The sequence below is a fragment of the Poecilia reticulata genome, chromosome 13, assembly GCF_904066995.2.
Source record: "Poecilia reticulata chromosome 13, P_reticulata-male-v2, whole genome shotgun sequence".
Classification (NCBI taxonomy): domain Eukaryota; kingdom Metazoa; phylum Chordata; class Actinopteri; order Cyprinodontiformes; family Poeciliidae; genus Poecilia; species Poecilia reticulata.
The window spans coordinates 24,380,197-24,401,948 of record NC_088842.1 but is presented as its reverse complement, the minus strand read 5'-3'; the positions used below and the strand labels follow the sequence as shown (position 1 = coordinate 24,401,948).

Here is a 21,752-nt window from a genome sequence, read left to right as displayed (position 1 = left end):
CAGAGTGTGTCCTTTAACCCCCAACTGATGGAGGCAGATGGCTACCCTTCCTGCTCAGGGTCTTGTCTCCACCAGGACACTTCATTCCATGCACACTAAAAATGAAGGACTACAGTAAAGACCGCATTCAGTCTTCATTTATTTTCTTCTCCCTTTTCTCTATTTGACAATCAGGAATTATATAAAGACTGATAATTAAAATGCATTGATCTAATCAGGATTAGATTCACTTTACCTCATTACACTCAGTTTCTTGAATTGGGTTTATTTAGGAAGAAGTGAATGAGAACTTGAATTAGTTTTAATATAAAATTAACTTGCAATGAAAACAATGGATGGATGGAAATTTTGCCCGTTTTCTCTCTGCCTCAAGAAGATTTGTTGCGAATAACTGTGCTCTGCAAGTCAAACTGAATTAATGTTTCTGTTGCAGCTTGTTGCTGTGAAAAGTTTGAAAGCATGTTATAAAACCTGAGATAGCTACGTGGGATGAAGGAGTGCTAAGTGGAATGAAAGTGGTAAAATGAGGGATATAACAATAAATCCTCCTCACAAGTCATTGTATCATTATACACTATTGGCTCAATAAGAATCAAGTTGGATTCTAGCAAACTAAAAAAAATTGTGTTTTGAATTGTACAACACTCATGTGAGAACATAGATACATTTCTAGATATTTTTAGAGTTTAGAGTTGCAGCCCCTTAATCTTAAACTCACAGCTTTCTGCTTGTTAGATCTGGAACAAATGAACAGTTTCCTGGAAAAAAAAGATCAACTCAGCTTTTCTGTAGCCTTGGAAAGGTCAAAGGTGCAGCCACAGCTGCTGATGCAAGACTGAACCCAATCTCATAAGGGAATGAAAGATGTGGGGTGCAACCAGTGGGGCAGGAGAAGGCGAGCTTTAAATGAAGAACTTGAAGGATTTACAGGTGAAATTTGGGCCATTTGGTTTGCAGGTTCAAGATACAGTGGATACAGCAACTCAAGGAAATTGAGATTACAGAGTTAAACCAAATAAAGCAAAACTAGTCAAAGGTTGGACTTTGTGTTTAAGATTTTTAATGCTCAGACGGATTCAAAATTATTAAACTTAAATTATCATTATACTCAATTACTGGTGCAGTTCAGCGGTGTGCTTGTTGTTACATCCAGAAATAAAGATGGACAAAAAAAAGAAAATGAGAAAAACAGAATATGTTTTCTGATCATTTACAATGTCACTGATTTGATGGCTTAGACATGTGAAAATGTTTTTTTATTTTGCAAAAAAAAAAAAATCGCAGAACACAAGTTAAAGTGAAAGGGGAAAAAAAGTACATTTTATTTTGAAAATAAAATGGGGCGAACATAAAACTTGGACTTAAGCAGATATAAAAGTTTACTAAAACTTTATGGCAGCCATTTCCGCAGTAGTCTGCTAGTAAAGCATAAAAGTTGTTCTGTGTAGAGATAATAAATGTTGGAATTTGGAATCAAATCCTATACTTTTCCAAAGTGTGGAATTTGGAAAAGAAACTAAGTAGAAAAACTAACCAAGATATTATGTTTTATTGACAAGCAATGTTATAAAGCTATTGACTAATTTCACTGAAAACTCTTGACTTGTTGCTTTAACACTTGAAAAGCCAAGTTCTTTGATTAGCAGCTGCTAATAATCAGAATACTCTTATTTATTTCTTCAAAATAATATCCAAACTGATCGTGTTTACATATTAACAGATGATAGCCGTCTGAACCGCCAGAAGTCAGCTGTGACTCATCAACAATCTGTGACACCGCTGGCAATAACTACAGACATGATACCTGTTGCTCAAGCTGCTCTGCTGTCACTGCGTTTTACCACTCTCTGAGAAGAATGTCTGGAGTGGGGCTTGTACAGCCCCACTCTCTATCTCTCTCTCTCATACACTGAAGACAGCTGAAAAGATGACAGCCTCCTTGGCGACAGAGATGGCTGATGATATGCTGACAATGCTGTTGGCTGCAGCATTCAGCATCATTACACCGCAACAAATGAGCAAGACTGCATGCATGTGCGAGTGTGTGTTATGAACAAAATATAGATAAATATGGGCCTCCTGTAAGCAGCGTGTTTCTTTTTGTTTTTACACACAAAACACATTATCTGCAGTCATAAAGCACGTAACATGACAAAGTGTCTGAATGTGTCAGATTCCCAAGTACTTTCATCCTCTACAGCATGTTTAATGGCTCTGCCTTGCTGTGTTTTCATATCTGCCTTTTTTTCCTGCAGGCACACAAGTGAGCATAAGGCTGAACTGCTGTCCAAACAACATCTCTCATAATTGTGGCGGCCTGCTGAGCTAATCAATTGAATCACTGGCACCTCCACCGGTGTTGTGATCCATCTGAAGAGCGCAAGAGCTGGTGGAGTAATGGAAGACTGATTCATCAGCTGCCAGCAAAAACAACACTGAAGCTCATCAGGAAGATAAGAACAGATGACACTCATACACACAAATCGGCTTCAGTTATGCTTTGGTGACACTAGAGGGCTCTCTGCTGTCACAGAATGAGAAGTGACACCAGGTTAATGAGATGTATATACTGGCAAACTCTGGGATGTCTTATTTAGAACAGAAATTAGGAAAACGAGGTGAGGTCAGTTAAAGGGTAACACAGTTGACACAAATGCGATCAGGCTTTCTCCGTTGTTGCTCCTTTTCCAGAGCAGAGCCGAGTACAGTCTGAGTCATTTTAAAATGCTTCTTAAAACTTATTTTTATTCATTAGCATTTAATTGAGACCTGATCTGCTAACTTTTCTGTTGTGATGTTTTAGTTTTATTTTCTCTTTCGTCAATTTATTCTATTGTGTTATTGTCTTTGTATAACACTGTGGTGCAGTTTTATCTAGTTTTTAAAAGTGTCACGTTTTGATATCAGCTCTAAACTGAATAATGTCTTGATGATGAAGAGTAAAAATTTTTTGGGTTCAATAAATAATTTCATAACAGAAGAGAAATATTCCAGATTTTACATCTTGTAGGGCTAGTTGGACAGTTTGTGTTTTGTCTTAAAAGTTAGACATACCAGTGAGGAACACTCCACAGTTATCGAGTGAGGTGAAATCAGAAGCCTTTTCTCATCTGCCACATGAATCTCAAAGATTTCCTCCAACTCCTGTTAACAGCCCATATTTTCCTGTTGTGTGTTCTGCTTTATCACACTTCATTTTGTGACTCTATCACACACACACACCCTTGTTTACACTACTAACAAACCAGAGAAAGGTGAAGGACAATTCACGTGAATCCCTTGTTCACCGCAGGGCTCTGAACGTTCACTTGATGCTGACAGACTATGAAGAAGAAATTCTTGTTATGATGATTGTCTGATGCTGCTTAATTTCTAGTTTTCTGATCTGTGGTCCAGGACAACTTGAGCTTCCTTAGCAATGAACATTGAGAACCACGTCCAGTTCAGACCCAAAAAAGGAGCTTCCAGCATTGTATTTCTGTCACCAAAGTAAAGAAAACAATCAGGCAGTGATGAGAGATGCATCATAATGGTTGATTAGGCATACACAGTGTCAGATCTATGCTCTAATCTGTGTTTACACACACTTTTTACTCAGATTTTTTTCAATAAATGGTTTAAAAAAATAATATCTTTTGATATTGACACTGGAAGACAATAACTAATTAAAAAGAGGCGCCAGGTTGAAATTAAAAGGCCTTCATGACAAACCCTTAATGACATTACTGCAGTCAGAGGCCTGAATCTTATTAAGAGTGGTCCAATCACTGGACTGACAGTTCCTCTTAAGTATGATGTTAAATGACCTTTTTAAGTTATGAAGGCCACTCACTTTTGCACAGCAGACCTGATTATTGAACACTCGGAAACATGATAGTCAGAGCAGCTACGTCCTACAGGTGCAGATGTGAAGACCCTGATAAGAATCAATAAACTGTATTTAAACCAAAAGGGGGAAAAAATATGTCTGTAGATAAAAGCTACAATGCTTACTTTAAATTTAAAGATTACTTCTGCAGCTTCACATGGACCACATTCTGACCAATAGGAGTTGCTTGCTTGCACTTACTGCGGCACTTGGCGCAGCGTCCCTTGTACTCCAGCAGGTCCAGGGTCCGGCTGCGCTCACTGATGGACCGCTTCTGCCCGCTCTCTCTCAGCCGGGCCGCCTCCTCTTTGGCGTACACCCCGAGTTCCTGGGTGTAACGCCCATACATCTAGAGGAGAAAAATGACACATTTAGCCCCGAGATGAATGGACATATCCATCAGTATAAAGTCCAGGATGCAGAAACTCCTAATTTTAATGACGTTGTCCATTACTGGAACAAACAGAGGCATCTTGAACCATCATTGGTATTAATCAGCTTTTTTGCTGAAGTGTGAAGTGAACCCAATATGTGATGTGATAGAGTATTTATTGATGGTAAATTTCTCACAGTCAGGAGCTTGTGGCCATTATATAACACTAGAGTAAATGTTTAATTCTTTAAAAATATTACATCTCTAGAGTCGATTTAAGAAAACCATGTTTTTACTTGGATCTTCCTTTAAAATACATACATTACTCTCACTGTGTGCTTCCCTCACATTGAGTGTTTTTTTTTCTACTTGACTCATAAAATTCAGCACCATCTTACAGACTTCATACAGGGCAAACCCGAACATTTACTCAGCCATTTACACTGGCCAGAAGAAAAATGATCAGAAAAGATCTCACCACAAAAAGTATACCATGTTCACATACTGAGTGCTGAATCAGCAGTGCAAGAAACAGGAAGAAACCCAGTTTTACCAACTATTCCTCTGAAACACTCTTTATCATTAGAACGGGAAAAGAGGACAAGAGTTTCCTCTTGGCCACCCATAACAAGGCTCTAATTTTTTTCAAGGAGTTCACAAAGGCTCACATTAGTGCCTAGAAAGCCAAATGGCAAGTTTTATCAAATAATGTCTTGCAAAAGTTTTCATACCTTTTGGAAATTGCTCACATTACAACCAAATTATAATTCATCAGTATTCAACAGACGTTCCTTGAAGATTTGTTAAGAACATTAGTTTAGGAAAAACCAAGGAAGACAGCAGACAGGAAAGGTTTAGAGAACTATTCAATCTCAAAATAAAATAAAAATTTATAATAAAAAGGTTTTAGGCCTATATGCAAAATATTGTGTGGTTCTCAATGAAAAAGGGTGGGAGCAGCTATGGGGTTAGGGGAGTTTGTATAAACTACTAGTTTTCATACAACTGGCACTAAAAAAAGTGCAGATTTTTTCCATCAGCACTTTTGATTGCAATTACTTCCCTTTTAAACTCAAACACAATTATTCTTGTAACTGCACAGCAAAGTAATAGATGTATTGCTATTTATTCTTAAACACTCCGATGACCTTCACTAGATGTCCACGCATGTTGGCATAAAACAGAACTTCAAAGCAGTACTTATGCTTTTTGGAATTCAATCTTTACTACCAGGCAAAATAAACTGGTTGGATAACTTGAGGGAATACATGAATTTGTGCATCTACAAACATAAACACAAACACACACAGAGCTCAACTGCTACACCTTGCAACAGTGTCTGCAGTACACACAATTACAACTCTATTTTTAGACACACTCTCACACAAACCTGCATATACCTGCTCAGGGTTTATGAGAACAATGAAGTCAGACAGTTCACAATAGTATAATTAGGGTCAATGATTACAACAGGTTGGTTGAGAAAGACAGGAATTCATGCTGTAAAACTATCAATGGAAACAAGGAATGGAGGATATTTTGGGAAAACAAAGGCAGTTCAGCTTATGGACCACCACCTAGTTAGATTTGTACTTCTGAAAACTGAAATCAAACTGAGTATTCAGCCAACTTGAAGAAAGGTTGACTGCTGCCATCTCCCACAGCTGCAAGCACATCTTGAGCAAGTCCTGCCCATATCAAGTATGTTTGGTATTTGTAAAGGCTCACCACATGTGTCACTAAGGTCAATGAAATTCCAGCAAAAATCAGCACAAATACAGGCTTTAAGCAAGGGATCAGAGGTCAAATGTGCATGATCACACTTGATACTTCATAAGAAAAATATTGCTTAACCATACAGAAATACTGATACTTCCATAGAGGAGACATCTCTAGGTTTCTAGTCCTAATCCCCAATGGGTCCAAGTTATTGCCTGGTACTTTACATCCCAAGTAGTGCCCAAGCTCATTTCTCATTTCATAGATGAACATGTATTTAGAGCTTTAATATGTTCAATAAGACTGAACGCTGCCAATGCCTTTAAAGAGCCACATATTTTATTGTGGCTCTTTGTATTGTGGCTCTTTCAACTCCATATACCTTGCTGGGTTCATGTAAAAGCCCAATATGGGAGAAATAGTAAACAGTGGTACAGATTTGGGGTTTCTGGCATTGAAGGACAACCGCTGCTCGTGCAAAGATGGCATTCTGCATGCAGTGAATGGGTCAGACTGTAGTGCAGACATGTTTTTCTCCGTGCCTCTTATGCGGCCATCCAGAACTTGCATAAACTATCTGCCCTTTGATATGATTGGATCCCTACTTCACACAACCCATGTGCATCTCCAGTCATTTCAGTTCAAAGAGTCATGCTCCTTTTGAATGAGAAGTATGCACAACACAAACCGTAATCAGCCAGAGGGTTCAATTCGTTTCCTGCTTTTAAGTGGTAGGCAGGAGCTTTATGACCCATGTGCAACATGTTTAATGTTGATGTTGAATCAGTGTTCCTGCTTTACGTCATTGATTATTATCATTAGGGCTTTATGATCTCAGGTGGAGCCCACTAAACTGGCCAGATATGTAGACCATGAAACTTGATTTGAAACTTTGTACTAAATAGTACTTCCAAGTGGTCCTATGTAATTGTGATGTTGCACACTTCCTACATTATTCGGAACAAAGTTCAGTGACATGAACTACAGTCTATAGGACACATTTTGTATAGACTGCATCTCCATTGCGATAGGCATTGTTATTGTTTTATTGCCCAGCCCTATTCAACTGAATCTTTACAAACCTTCACATGCTGCCAGGGTTCTATGAGGTGATAAGATAATTTATCCTGGCAACCATAGTTATTTGGTCTGATTCCAAATGAACTCCTGTGAACTTTAACTGATGTGGTGAAGCTTTTGAGATTTTTGCAGTTTCTCTGAGGCTCACTTTGCTGATCTTGGGATGAAAAAAAGGAGGCTGTACAATGAAGAATGTGTCACGCTGCAGTGAGAAGTTTACTTCGAGGCAATAAATAAACAAAATCAACAAATTTCAAACATGTAAAAAAAATCTTGATGCGTTTTCAATCTTCATTCTCACATTCCTTTTCATAGAGAAGATTGATGGGCTGTGAGGACTCCATATACCTTGCTGGGTTCATGTAAAAGCCCAATATGGGAGAAATAGTAAACAGTGGTACAGATTTGGGGTTTCTGGCATCGAAGGACAACCGCTGCTCGTGCAAAGATGGCATTCTGCATGGCCTTCTCAGCCACATCCATGATCGTCAACCCTAAGTTTTAATTAAATGAGTAGACTTCAAACGGGACGGAAACTCCAAGGACCCAAAAATGAGGGGCAAAAATAGGCCTTCTGAGATGCACCCCCTCTGAAATTTGCATCTGAGTGGAGGAGGAAAACAAACAGACCTATCCAAAACAAAGACATTACTGCTTGAAAGCCTGTCATTATGCTGAGCATAGTCAGAAAAGGCCACATGGCCAAGCCTGCCTGCTTTACTAAATTGATCCCAGATGAAGGGGTTGTCCTGCACTCAGTGTCCTCATTATGTGGGCAACAGAGAGCACGGAAGACAAATGGTAAACAGAAGGGGGCATCGCTGGCGTAGAGGTAGAGAGAGCACCCCCATAAATATAGGTTATTGTCGGGATTCAATCTCAAGGTCGATTCCTGACATTGAGATCTTTACAACTTGTCTTCCCAACTTCTCTCTCAGCCCTTTAACTGTCTAATTACTGTCAATGAACCCCATTAGTGACAACAAAATAGGAAGTGGGAGTCTTTCCAGTTTCCATTTGTAACTGGAAAGACCCCCAGTACATAATAAAGGAGGGTATTGCATAGCAATGACTTTCTCCAAACAACAATTGAAAATTAGGTAAAACACGTTTCAAAAGGCTAATATTAACTCAAACTGAATGAAAAACATGGATAAGAAAATACTGATAATGCATAAACCCCATGTTTAGTTTGCTGTTTTGTCTGAAAATATTTGCAAAAACAATTTAACTTTTCAATTGATTGTCTGTAGGGTGGAATATGAGTTTCTAATTACCGTCAGATTATATGACATAAGGGTAAGATTCTTTAGTACCACAACTTTGTTTACACAAAACTCTGAAGCAAAAGTGCATAACATGAAATAATTGTGTTTGTGTAAAACAGCAAAGCACCAAAGAGCTAATAATCAAGTATTGGTAAAATAATGTTTAAAAAGTTAAAACACAGCATTCCCTTAGATTTTTTAAAAGAGCACGTTTAAAAATAATTACAAAAAAGCCAGCCCCAGCAAAGAGGAGACCCAAAAAGAGCAGACAAGAGTCCAAAATATGCATGAAGAGCACAAGTGATCTGAAAGCACGCACATGCACAGCTGACTGCAGTTCATCTAGTAAAGCCTAAATGACCGCTTGACTTCAGTGCGGTACAGCTCGCTTTGCCTAATGAGCTCCCTGATCGAGTGTGTGTGTGTGTGTGTGTGTGTGTGTGCGCGTGTATGATCTCTGCTGTGGGTGTAGAAGTGGTGCTCAAAGCAGAAAAAGAGCAGATGAGGTGGTATTTTGTCCCAATAGCTGAGCTTCCTTTTAAAAACATGGACTTGTACATTAACAGATAGAGGCACTGTAAGCCTGTCAGCACATTTGTTTGCAGAGGAAGGAGGAAAGTAGGTTTTTAGAAATCCCTGTATGGGAGAACTGATAAAAAGGAAATGTAAAAGGTAGTCAACTTGACTGGGAAAACACTATAATATGGATAAAGAATGTATTTTAAATGAAAATCAACAGTAATAAGTAGAGAAGCCCATGTCTCATTCTGACAAAAAGTCTGTCTAGAATCATGGTCTTCAAGGCTGTGATAATGCTAAACTCTTGAATAAAAAAAAAGCAGCTGGACTTTCTGTCTTGGTTTACAACTGTGGTCCAGATGCTTTCTATTCAAGAACTCAGGTACTTAATGAATCAATCTTATGCTTTTGTGATTTAAACGCTGTATCTTTGCTCACTTGGCTAATGGGTCCGTTAACCGATCTGTGATTCAGTCCATCTTTGCTCTAACCAGCTATAACCAGGCATCTAAGAAATAACTGCTTTGCAAATTGGTGGTTTTACTTTTGCACATCCTAAACAAAACTGTCCAAAATCTGAGACTGGAGTTTATTTTGGCCTTTTAGTTTTTGTGAATTTTCAGAAATATTTATTCCCACTGGTCCTAAAGCTGAACTGTTCTATTCAAAAGGGGGGGAAAAAAACGAAATCCAAAAGAAAAAGCCAAGAACAACAAGTGAGATGAAAAAGATTTACAGTAAGTAACGGTTTCCCATTTCTCCAGAGGGGCACCCCAGGGGGCATCTTGAAAGTCTTAAAAGGTAGTGCCAGGCTGCCATGCCAACGTCTGGGCCTCTCTCACACTGATTTAGAGCTGCACAGACAGAAGGAAGAAAAGGAGGAAGGATGGACATATGACAAATGGACAAGAAAGCTGCTGGAGGTGTATAGTAGACATGGAAGGATTGCAACAAAAAAAAAGGTAAAGAAAGAAGTGCTGGGTTGATGTGTGTGTGAAAGGAAAGTTGTGACATTTGGCACTGTGTACAGAATCCACTCTACAGTGTGAGCTGAATTCAGAGTGTAAATGTGCAGCAGTAAGACCAGACTGAAAGAGTTCAGCTTAGCACACAGTGATCGGTTGAAGATTAATGATACAATGATACAGGCCTCACCTGTCTGATGCAAGCCTTCATTCGATTGCTACCAAACGTATATCACAACAATCCATTTAAGAAATTATTTCTATTCCAGCTGTTCCATTATGCTTTTATTTCCATCTCCTTGTTTCTGCTACATGACTATAATTATCCTATCTAATAAGCTGCAGTTTTCCCTCAGGAAAACGAAGCACAGACACAAAGCAACTTTGTCCCTTTGGCTCTCTTTGTCTGTGTCTCTGGCACCATGAGCCTCAATGTGCAGCTGCACATTAGCATTAATGCCACGTCTTAAGCAGAGGAACTGCCAGCGACGCTGCAAAAGGCTGACATTCACCTGTGGAGTGGGAGCGTGTGAGCAGCAGGTGCACTCTCCTGTTGCCCCATTAAGAAAACCCATATTTACTTGGGCACTTCCTGCTCTACTGGCAGAGTGGAAGCCAACTCCTTCCAAGTGGTTCAGTTTTACCCACCTTTGTCCCCCCTTCAAAAAGTATAGAAAGTCTTAGAGCTTTTGTAAGGCATGCTGATGTGTTTCTGAAGCCAAATGAGTTCATTCAGATGACTTCAAGATGGCCCCAGAATTATTAACACCAAGTTTAACAAAAAGAGAGTGGCCCATCACATAAAACCTCACCAACACCCATTAAAGTTCTCCCATTCCTGTCCATTCTGCCTCTGTTCTCCTGCAGTTCTACCTCAGCATTGTGTTGGTAAATGCTTCCATTGTTCCTGTAAATGTGAGAAAACTGATCTGAGCTAATCTCATGTTGCGTGATGAAGCTAAGGAAGTTAGTCACTTGGAGAGTTCTAAAAGTTAAGTTTTGACCGCGTGTGTGCGCGTGTGAAAGCTTCTTCATGGACTTTAATGCAAACCAACAAAGGCAGCACAGGTACATACAATACTTTGTTCCTTTTATTTTATTTAACAATTAATAATTAATTTTTATCTCAGTCTTGAAAAAAAAAATCCAATTAAACTAAAAAAGTATAAAAAATATTAAATGGAATTTATAAAATTTACAAAATGGAGTCTTTTGGAATCATTGTTAATTGATGAAGTTGAACCAGACGTGTATGTTTTTCACAAGGGGAAGGTGTTGACCATTCAGTATTTGTTTGGGCATGTGACAGTGATGGTGATGCAGACCAGGATTGAGGTTTTTTTTTTTACCTGAAGTGGAGAAGCAACATCAGCAGTTTAGTTTCTTACAGTGTCGAGAAGGTAGGGAAATGCACAATACAGATAAATAACCATTAGTACCTAAAACAGGAAAAATAATATCAGATATTGGTCCAAATGTTTATATTGGACCATCTGTACTGTAAACCGTGAAATATAGAGGAAACAAGCATCATGGACAAAACACTATGTGAGGTTGAGTTTATAATACCTTTGAAGTTTACAGATGCATTATTTCAGAGTCTTGTTAGATCACCACCATTTTTAGAAATTTTTCTTCAAGAACAGAAGTTTGACAATAAAAGTCTTAAACATACCCTTGGACAGAAATGCGCAAAAATTACTTTATAAAGAAAAACAAACCCTTTCCGGTAATACTTTATTTGAAGGGGGTGAGTAAGACTGACATGACACTGTCATAAACATGGCATAACACCTGTCATGAACATGAATAAGCCTTCATGAATATTTATGACTGTTGTCATAAAGCGTCATTCGGTAAATTATGTCACTTTTAATACAAAGTTGACATTCAAAATGTCTTTGTTATGAAAACTTGACACTAACCACGAAATCATTACTGTTTAAACTTTACCTTTAATAACAGAAAGTTACCTAATTTTTAAACTGCAATCAATAATACTTTTATAACAATTTTAAATCAAATCAAGAAAGACATTTTGAATAATGTCAACTTTGCATTAAAAGTGACAATTTACCGAATGACGCTTTATGACAACAGTCATAAATATTCATGAAGGCTTATTCATGTTCATGACAGGTGTTATGTCATGTTTATGACAGTGTCATGTCAGTCTTATTCACCCCCCTTCAAATAAAGTGTTACCCACTTTCCTGTCTTTTCATTTCTTTGGAATTAAAAAAAGGTCAGAGGGAAAGATTTAATTGAACTCAGTGTGGATTAAATGTAACTATACAATTTCCACATATATTAGTGGGAATTCTGATAGTTTTGTGTTTATTTTAGAAACACTTTAGAAGAGCCCCAATAGGTAGTGAAGGCAGCACTAATAAAGTAATGGGTAGAGGGTACAGCAGGTGATGTGGTGCAGTGCAGCTTTATGCTGATGGTTGCAGGTTTGTCTTTCTCCTTCACACACACACGCCAGTTGATGGGATATTGTCTCAGACAGCCTTAATTTCATTACAAATATTGACATATTGACAAAAGTCGCCCACCTTGCACTAAGCAGTGTCCCTCATCCGAGTTAAGCTGTGTGTTAAAGTGTGTGTGGGGGACACTGCGGCTGCTGGATCCTCAAAGCTTTTACTTTATTATTCATCCTCTCACCTGGGTCTGTATCAGACTTTCCCACATGCAGTTTTCCCCTCCTCACTCACACTGGAACCCTGTTTATGTTATGACTCTCATATTTCAGTCTCTCAAGCTGCACACCCATCTCAGGTTTTCTCAAGATCTCGTAAACTCTACCTTCAAAGGCTGAGATTGGAGATGCTTTATATTTTGGGTTCAATATTTGGTCTTTCTGTAAACATATCCCATTTTCAGTTTTTTATATTTAATTTTAAAGAAAAAGTGTTTGTGGACTCCCTTATCAGAGCAAGTTGTTGTGACACTTATTGTCACAGCTGTGTTTGCTCAGACAGACTTCAGTTATGAATTTGCTGGACATTGTGTCCCCATCTCTCATGTGTTTGTGTGAAAGTCGGTACAGGCCTGTGCAATGGCCGAGTCTTCCCACGTCCCAACTGAGCACGTGTGAGAGAGACGGAGAGAGAAAGCAAACAAAGATTCATTGTGCTCAAATGTCTTTCCTCCCTGCAGACCTCACTCTGGCTCACCCATATTCTTGCTGGCACTGCATTAATCTTTCCATGCACCATTTCATCTTCATCATCTGAAAATAAAACTCATTATCTGCCCTGTCTCACTTTGATCTGGACTAACAAACAATGGTTTTTTACAGAGTACGTAGCATTATGATCAGTTTGACAATCTAAAAATCAACATCTGAAGTAGCATTAGGTGAAATATTTCTTTATGCAGACTGGTTTGTAGAAAGGTTGAAAACAAATGAAACAAAATCCAACAACGCTCTAATCTTTCTGACCATAAAAATAATGGATCATAAACAATCTAATATCAGTAGCTGCTCAGATTTATGACCCTGTCTGTTTTTGAGGGTTGAATGTGATCAGTGATCACCTCTAAACACTAAACTGCTGACAACTGGAGAAGCATTTGTGTCTTTATTCTATGTATGCAGAGTAACCATGAAGGTGACCTCCACGCCTCCATGCTACCACAGTTGTGGTAGCGTGGAGGTGGAGTCATAAGGTCTCCACCATCCTCACATAGAAACTTGCCACTGACTCACAAAAAGGCATTATTACTCCTTAAACTTTGACCGTTTCAAATTTAAACTCAAACTTCAATGTCAAAAAGTACGTTTCCCAGTTTAATCCGAGATTAAACTGATTTTGGAGAACTTGAGGAACTTAATCCTCAACACATCATCTGCACCTTTAAAAATGAAGACAACATCATTCATCCATCCATTTCTTCTGGAACTCTAGTTGGAAGATGGTTGGAGTTAAACACCCAACACTTTAAGGACACCCAGTAGAAACCGCAAACGACACCTCCAGCAGGATAATGACCCAAGAGGTCTAGACATAGCTCTGGGCTGGCAGACGAGTATGTGCTGTTATTCGCCCTATTTTTAGCTCAGGTGCAAAGATCAGAGATAGGGAAATGGATAGATTTAAAACATTGTTATGTTAGGTTATAAAACATCCCAAGCTTTGCACATCTTGTGATGCAATGTTCAGACCAGTAAGTCCCAAATGCAAACGCATCCATGCTAAAGAAGCAGCCAACGGATGCGTGGGAACTCTGGAGGAGCTCCAGAGATAAAAAGCTCAGATGGGAGAATTTGGTGAGGGGTCAGCTAACACACACTGTAAATCTGGACATTATGAAAGAGTTACCAAAAGTAAGCCACTATGAAAGAATCCCATTAGAAGTGGATCCTAGATTTATAGCCTAAACTCACCCCAAATCCGACCCGAAATTTTGGCCTGGCCAAAATTATTTGCTTTGAAGGTCGGGTTGGGTGGGACTCGGGTTTCTCTAGCACATTTAATAGGCGTACAATACATACAGTCCAGGAAAAACAAAATGAGAATGCACTACCTACTTAGTGCTAATGTACTAAGTAGGTAGTTAACCTGTTGAGGAAATAATTTAAGGTGCAGAAGTTGGACTGTGAAAAGAGCAGCATCTGCAAAACTAAATGCACTTGAGCTATTCCGTATAACAGCAAAAGAATTTTATTTTATTTTTTTTTAAATAAAAAAAACTAAGAAAACTTTGGTTATGTAAAGCTGGTACAACACATCTTGAAGAACTTCCAGAGGTTTCACAAAGTACCAACCCAGCGGGTGTTGAATCTCTATGCATGACGCACCTTTCAGATTAGTAGTATTACAGTAAAGCAGAGTGGATACAAATGTGCACTATATAATTTTTTTTTTTTTAGCTTCCACTTCACAATTATGAGCCATTTGTTTTGGTCTTTCACAAACAAATCCCAGTTAATACAATGTAGTTTGTGCATGAAAAATGCAACAAAATTATGCAAATGAACACTTCTGTGTGGTCCTCTACGAAAACGAAAGGAAACAATTGGAACCCCAGGGCTGCCTTATTAGCTACCAGGAACAAAGGTAAGAGAACCAGCAGTCCAGATAAATGTAGCACATTAATATTTCTTTGGTGTTGAGTACATTGCTGATTTAGTCTCTCCTACAAGGATTATGAATCCCACAACTGGTTTAAGCGCTGCTTCAGGGGCGGAGAACATGAGCAGAGGATTTTCTTCCCCATTTATTTTTACTCGGCTGTCAGCAATGCCGGCTAAGCCATTCACCTAATGGGAATATGTCAGCTAGGAGTCCTTCTTCACTGACACACTCACAGTGGTGCCCCTTATCCTCACATTGTGTGTGTGTGTGTGTGGGATGATAAATGATAAGCAAAGACAGGGGTGGTATGGTTGTAGGAGACCACATCATAACAGTAATGTAGGTTAAGAACTGTGCTTGCTGTCACACTCCCAACAGGTACTGTTACATAAATCCCACACTTTCACAGTGTACCTTTTTCTGACCTTGAAGCTTTTTCATAACACAATCAACATCTGATCGCCAAGATACCACCCATGGTTTTATAACCAACAAAAGCAGAATTACTACAATGAAAGGCTGTCCCTGCCCTGAACAATCAACTCAATAAATGCGAGTTCGGAGAAAGCCATACACATTTGTGTACATACGTCATAAGCAAGACTTCCTGTTCCGAACTCCTTTTTTGGTTTGAGTAGACATCAACTGTTTTTATAGCTAGACATCCTTTAAATCAGAAAAGCTCCCAAATAAATCCAAAAAACAACCTACTTTATTGGTTTGGCATCAGCGTTGGATGCATTGCCATGGGAAAATCATTTTAGAGTACCTTCCCTAAGCCCTCCATCTTGAAAACGGTCACTAAGCTCAAGCACCTGAACACGAGAAAAAAACCACTTCTCTCTAGTGTTTTACTAAAACCATTTAGCTGATGGTGAGTTATGTGATGAGTAATAGAGCACTCCAAAAAAATGTACGAGCATATTTATTGCAACACGAAACAGAACTCTTTTCAACAATATTACAAGAAATAAATATCTTATATGGTAAAGACAAGCCATTGGAAACCACAGTCCCAAACAGTCCAGTCTAATGTTTGTCTCCTAAACAATGCCCAATGTAGTAAGTCTAACAATTTCCCCAAATTAAGAAATTTTGAATAAAATCTGGATAAAATCTGTCTGGACCCGAGTTCTCTGACATCCAGAGAGTAGAGCTGACTGCAACATGAGTGGGATTTCATCTGCTGAGGATTTTATGGATATGAGCCACATTAAGAGAGCTGCTAGCTCTGCAGGGAGATACTCACCTGCAGCCTGGTTGGAGCTAAATTCCCATCAAAACACACCACCATTAACAGACTGATCCATTTCAATAATGGCGGTCTTAAATGTACCCCCAAAACACACATTGCAACCCCCTACAGCTCAAACCTCTGCTCTTAATAAAATATTATACGTTTTTGTTCTCCCTTCTCAACACAGGTGGACATATTGTTACGTTAAGATTGCAAATCTATTCTGTGTTTGTATGGCTGAGATTACAGTGTGGAAAAGTAGTATTTGATACACAGCAAATTCTTGATGTTTTCCCACTAAAATAATGTAGAAGTTTGTAAACCAAAAGTATCCAGAAAAAAATTTATTACATTTACATTGCATGATTTTTAATAACTATTTTGCATTTTGTACTGACGTCGTGGTTGAACGTTTCCATTTAACGACCCTTGGCAGATGACTAAAGCCAATGCGTCGCATACAAAGAAGATGAAATGTGAATCATTTCACATTATTTCTGAATTATGAGAAAAAACTACAGTGGGTTTCATATCACTCTACTTAGTAGGGCTCCAACAATACTTTCAGCTCATGACATAAAATGCAGGAAAACATTGTCAGATAATTAAAATACATGTAAAGTAAAATGTACATCAATTAGTAGCAGTAGGAATAACTTACTTCTCTTTTTAAAATCTAAGCAAAAACATGGTTCTGTAAATATTGCAATGTTTTGTTAAGTAAGATTCTCATATGGCTAGTTAGTGTTCCAATAAACCGTTTCTGCGGTTATATTCTATGACGTTACTTAAACATGTTTTGTCAAGTTTCAGATTTATCAAATAATATTGCATATAAATTTTCAAAATATCACACAACACCACAAACTTGTATACAAAAACTGTGTCACAAAGTTGCCCATCTTGCAGAGGTTCTCATGAGGGACAAAGAAGTTTCTCACCTCTTGTTTTTCCCAGTTCTTCTGGTGAATGTGTAGTCTTTAATTTGTGGGGTTTTAGCAGCTATGAGAGGAAAATGTGGCTGCACTTTAACTGCAACATTACTCCACACCCCTGCTATACTGTATTAATTTATCTTCTAGACACCTATGAAAATCTTCTGAATTTATCTTGGAAAATTTTGGGAAAGAGTGTACGACAAAGTAAGGTGTGTGCTGGCTGTAATTAATTTTTAAGCTAATGACAGCAATCTATCTTTCAGCAAGGGGATGTCAATAGGAGAAAAGCTATACCCATACCTGACTGATTAAATCCATCCACTTTTGATCCAGCCCACCCAACTCCCCTATAGTAAAACTGTGGTGGCATTAAGTGGTGTGATGTTAGGCTTTCAAGGTGTGTGTGTGTATCATTCTTGGTGCATGGAGCAGCATACAGATGAGTAATTACAGGCTGTACAGAAAGAAAATTGGCAGATACAATCATGCATTCATATGTTTTCAGGCTAGTGTTGTTGGGTTGTGTGTACAAGGTTAGTGGAGTCACATTGTTCAAGCTGATTCAATAATCAATCAATGAGCTAGACGAAGAACTGCCTCTATTAAATACTCGCACACAAACACCTTTGACCCAATGGGACTAAGTCAGCTACTGTGGCTAGCAAGCTATTAGACACAAAAGCCAAAACACTCCGACTTACTGGGGCAAAGGAAGTGTTTTTTGTCAACTTTTATTGACTGCAAAGGATGTGTGTGTGTGTGTGTGCGTGTGTGTGTGAAGAGCCAGCTCTTTGATTAATCAGTGCACATGGGATGATTGCATAGCTTGTCTTGTCTCGTTACAAAGTAGTAAACCTTATTCATGTCATTTCCAACCCAGCTCGGTGCAGACTCACCATGCATTCAAAATGTGCAGAAAGTTACAGGGAGTTTGGATGAAGCAAAAAAATGAACACCACCTATGTCTTAAAACTCTTAAATTTTTAGGGGTTCCCTTCTTGTTCTGCCAGTGACGTATTATTGCTGTGTCTGGAGCAAGAAATGGATAGACAAACTGGGGTTTGTCTGCAGTAATCAAGGCACTGCTCAAGTCAAAGAATGGTGAACAAAGAGTGTGCCAAAAAGTATAGATCTCAATTTACCAGTCTGTCTATGTTCTGAGCTTTACACGTGGTCATGGGATATGGATCATGACCACAAAAAAAAAAAAAAAGAGATCCCAGATACAAGCAGTTGGAGTTAGCTTCTTTGACTGGGTGGCTGGTCTCAACCTTAGAGGAAAGTTAAGAACTTCCATATCCTATAGCAACTAAGAACAGAACAGCAGATGAGGATGTTTCAGGCATCAGATAGAGATGCTTCCTGAAAGATTCTCTGTTTAGATCCAACTGGAAAGAGAGCCCAGCACAGATGCAGAAACTATAAGGGGGCCATTTATCCCTTTTAATCTTTGAAGATCCAGAAAAAGTTGGAGCATGTCACTAGGCAGGCGGATGACTGGGTTACTTCTTGGGACACACCACCTGAAATATGATGAAGAGGAGCCACTCATCCTGCCCTTATTGCACAACTTCTTCCAAAAAAAATGGGAATGGCCAAGCTTTGTTTGGCAAGTAAAAGTCACAGACTCCTACATTTCTTCCAAACTTTGTAAAACATAAACTTAGAGATTAAACAGTTTCCACACTAGAGCAAAACTGTGTGACATGCATTATAATGTCACCCGTAGGTAGATTTAGTGACAAAAGACAAAAGTTCTAAACTAACCATTTTAAAGTCACTCATTTCCTGAGTGCAGCCACTTTATCTTCTTATGACCAGAGGGAGGTAACCTCCAAAGTCGACAGATTAGAACTTAACCTGCATGTGTGCAGAAACCACCCATGAAGCGTAATCTGTAACAGATCAGGGTTCACACAACAAGTCATGCCTCACATGCACAGTAAACAAAGGAACTTAAAATTACTTCTCACCTCTCAGACACTAACCCATCAGACTTGCATGAATGGTTAATGATCTCCATTTTGTTGTTGGATTTCAGAATTTCAGCTCCTCTACTTCGCATAGCTATTTAGCTGGAATACACTAAGCATGGTGAGGTATCTTGTCTCTAATGACAAAGATGGAGATTTCATCCACATATGGAAAAAGTGTGAAAAAAGTCAATAAAAGAGAATACCTGTTATGAAAAACAATTCAAAGCAAGGCTTTCATAATGACTGCGGTGAAAAACTGCAATGTGATGCAGAGAAGTTAGCATTTTAAAGGAAACTGGCTGATTTTTAACTTGATCAACCCTGAAGGCAAGACAACTTTATTTGCACCTTTCAGCCAGAGACAACTCAAAGTGCTTGTACAAAGAAGTTAAAAGCAGCATAGGAGAAAACACAAACAGATTAAAATTAAATGGACTGATCAGTTGGTCAGCAAATAAAAAGAAGAAGAAAAAAAAAAGAGGTCTTTGATCAATGAAGACATCACATCTAGGTCCCATCAGGTGTAGAAAATCTTGGTGTAAATGTTGATAAAGTGATTTAGGTTAAAAAGTCAGAAGCCAGTGAGCAAAGATTTTAGAAACTTTTCAAAATTAAACAAAAAAGTGGAATATATGAAAGTTAGGATCTACAGTTATACATAAAATTCACTTTTAAAATATTCTGTTTTTGTTGATGAATTAAAATTGCATGTCAAAAATCCATCCATCCATCCATTGTCTTTACACCCTTGTCCCTTAGTGGGGTCGGGAGGGGTGCTGGTGCCTATCTCCAGCTAACATTCCGGGCGAGAGGCGGGGTTCACCCTGGACAGGTCGCCAGTCTGTCGCAGGGCAACACAGAGACACACAGGACAAATAACCATGCACGCACACACTCACACCTAGGGACAATTTGGAGAGGCCAATTAACCTGACAGTCACGTTTTTGGACTGTGGGAGGAAACCGGAGTAGCTGGAGAAAACCCACGCATGCACAGGGAGAACATGCAAACTCCATGCAGAAAGACCGGGGCCGGGAATCAAACCCAGAACCTTCTTGCTGCAAGGCAACAGCTCTACCAACTGCGCCACTGTGCAGCCCAGCATGTCAAAAATCAATGTTCTTCATTTAGAAATATTTACTTTTATGACATAATTGCTGACTGCTTAAATATTCAAATTCCACAATGTTCCAGATGAAAGACTCGCAAATTTTAAATAATACATGCAAACATTTATTATGGATATGCAGATTATTCCATTTTGGTCAGGTAAATGCCAAACATATTCCTGTATTTTTAAGATTTCTATGTCTAAGGGACAATACAACTTCCTTCAACGGCTTAAAAAAAATTCTCCTGTTATTACAAATCTGAAATATTTTTTTAAATGTTAGTTATTCCTCTGTATTTACCCACATTGTGTGCTTGTTTGTGTTAAAAGCCCAAGTTAAACCAGTAAGGTATTAACACAGCCCAATCTTATCACTGCATTGATATTACAGGAAGTAATAAAGTAATACAGTAACCAATGTCCACATTCATATCTTTATGAATATGTGTGTGTGTGTGTGTGTGTGTGTGTGGAGGGGAGAGTTAGCATTTCTCACCTTGTAGGGCCCTTTTTTAAACAAATGCCACATTATGAGGACTCCCTGCTCCTTAGGGAGCCCAAACCCAGGATAGTTTAGGCTAGGTTTAGGGTTAGGCATGTACAGATAATGGATAGGTAAGAATCAGGCTACATGAATGAATAAAAACTTAATGAAGTCCATGCAAAGACCTTATAAAGATAGAAAGATATACTATGCGTGTGTGTGTGTGTGTGTACGCGCACGAAGACCTTGAAAACCAAGGTACTGCATAAACAGCACAGTGCTACCAAGGTCAAGCGTCCTTCATGTGAAATTCTTCGTCATATCATGGCATGCGTTGTTCAAATTGCACAATAACAAAGCCAGACAAAATATTAGACACTGTTCTACAGAAGTCATTGTGTTAGAGGCTCTTCAGACTTTTCCCTCCCTCAGAAAGAAGTGGAGCAGAGAGGAGGAGACGTGCGCAGAGCTGCTGAAGCTTGGGCCAACTTATTAGCAGGAGATCGATGTGTGTGAGACTCCAACTCCACCAGTGGAACAATGAGCAGCCACACACACTTTATATGCGTATGGAAGAGACAGAGGTATTAAGATAGAGGGAGCAAAATATGTATTGATATTGATCCAAGTAACAAGAATATAGTACAAGTTTCCCTTTGGTGCAGTCGCACACAAACACGGTGTCAGGTGTTGCAGCACAGAGGTACCAGCTATGGGATGATGAGCACAGCCGTAGGCGACCAGATTACAAAAACCTCACTCCCACCTGCAGTAAAAATAAGACTGGCAGTGGGAACCCAGAGAGAGAGCAGCTGGCAGGACATGAGCGCTTGGGTGATCCAACAAGCTTAAATAGTAGTTGATTTACATGTCCCAACTGCAACAAAAACTATTCTACTGTTTGAATGAGCTGAAAAACTAAAAAATTGGATTTGTGCAACTATTACCTCGAGTTCCCATTTTGTTTAAGATATTCTAGCTGCAGTAAAATTATCTCATGAAGATAAAATATACAGCCTTAAGGCAAACGTAGCGACTTACAAATAAAAACAAGCAACTCAGCGGAAAAATAAAGCACGACGGCAGATGAACCCCAGCAACCACAAGACATAAGGTCTGTACATTT

At 38.8% G+C, this 21,752-nt stretch overlaps 1 protein-coding gene across 12 annotated transcripts in view; it reads right to left on the bottom strand.

The window, feature by feature from the left end:
* LOC145554536 (chloride channel protein 2-like) overlaps positions 1-21,752 on the bottom strand; it is a 126,432-nt gene that overhangs the window by 63,424 nt on the left and 41,256 nt on the right. For all 12 annotated transcript variants that reach the window (XM_081614539.1, XM_081614545.1, XM_081614546.1 and 9 more), the window contains exon 2: positions 4,070-4,217. In XM_081614539.1, the coding sequence (XP_081470665.1) occupies positions 4,070-4,217 (148 nt within the window). The remainder of the gene's footprint in view (positions 1-4,069; positions 4,218-21,752) is intronic.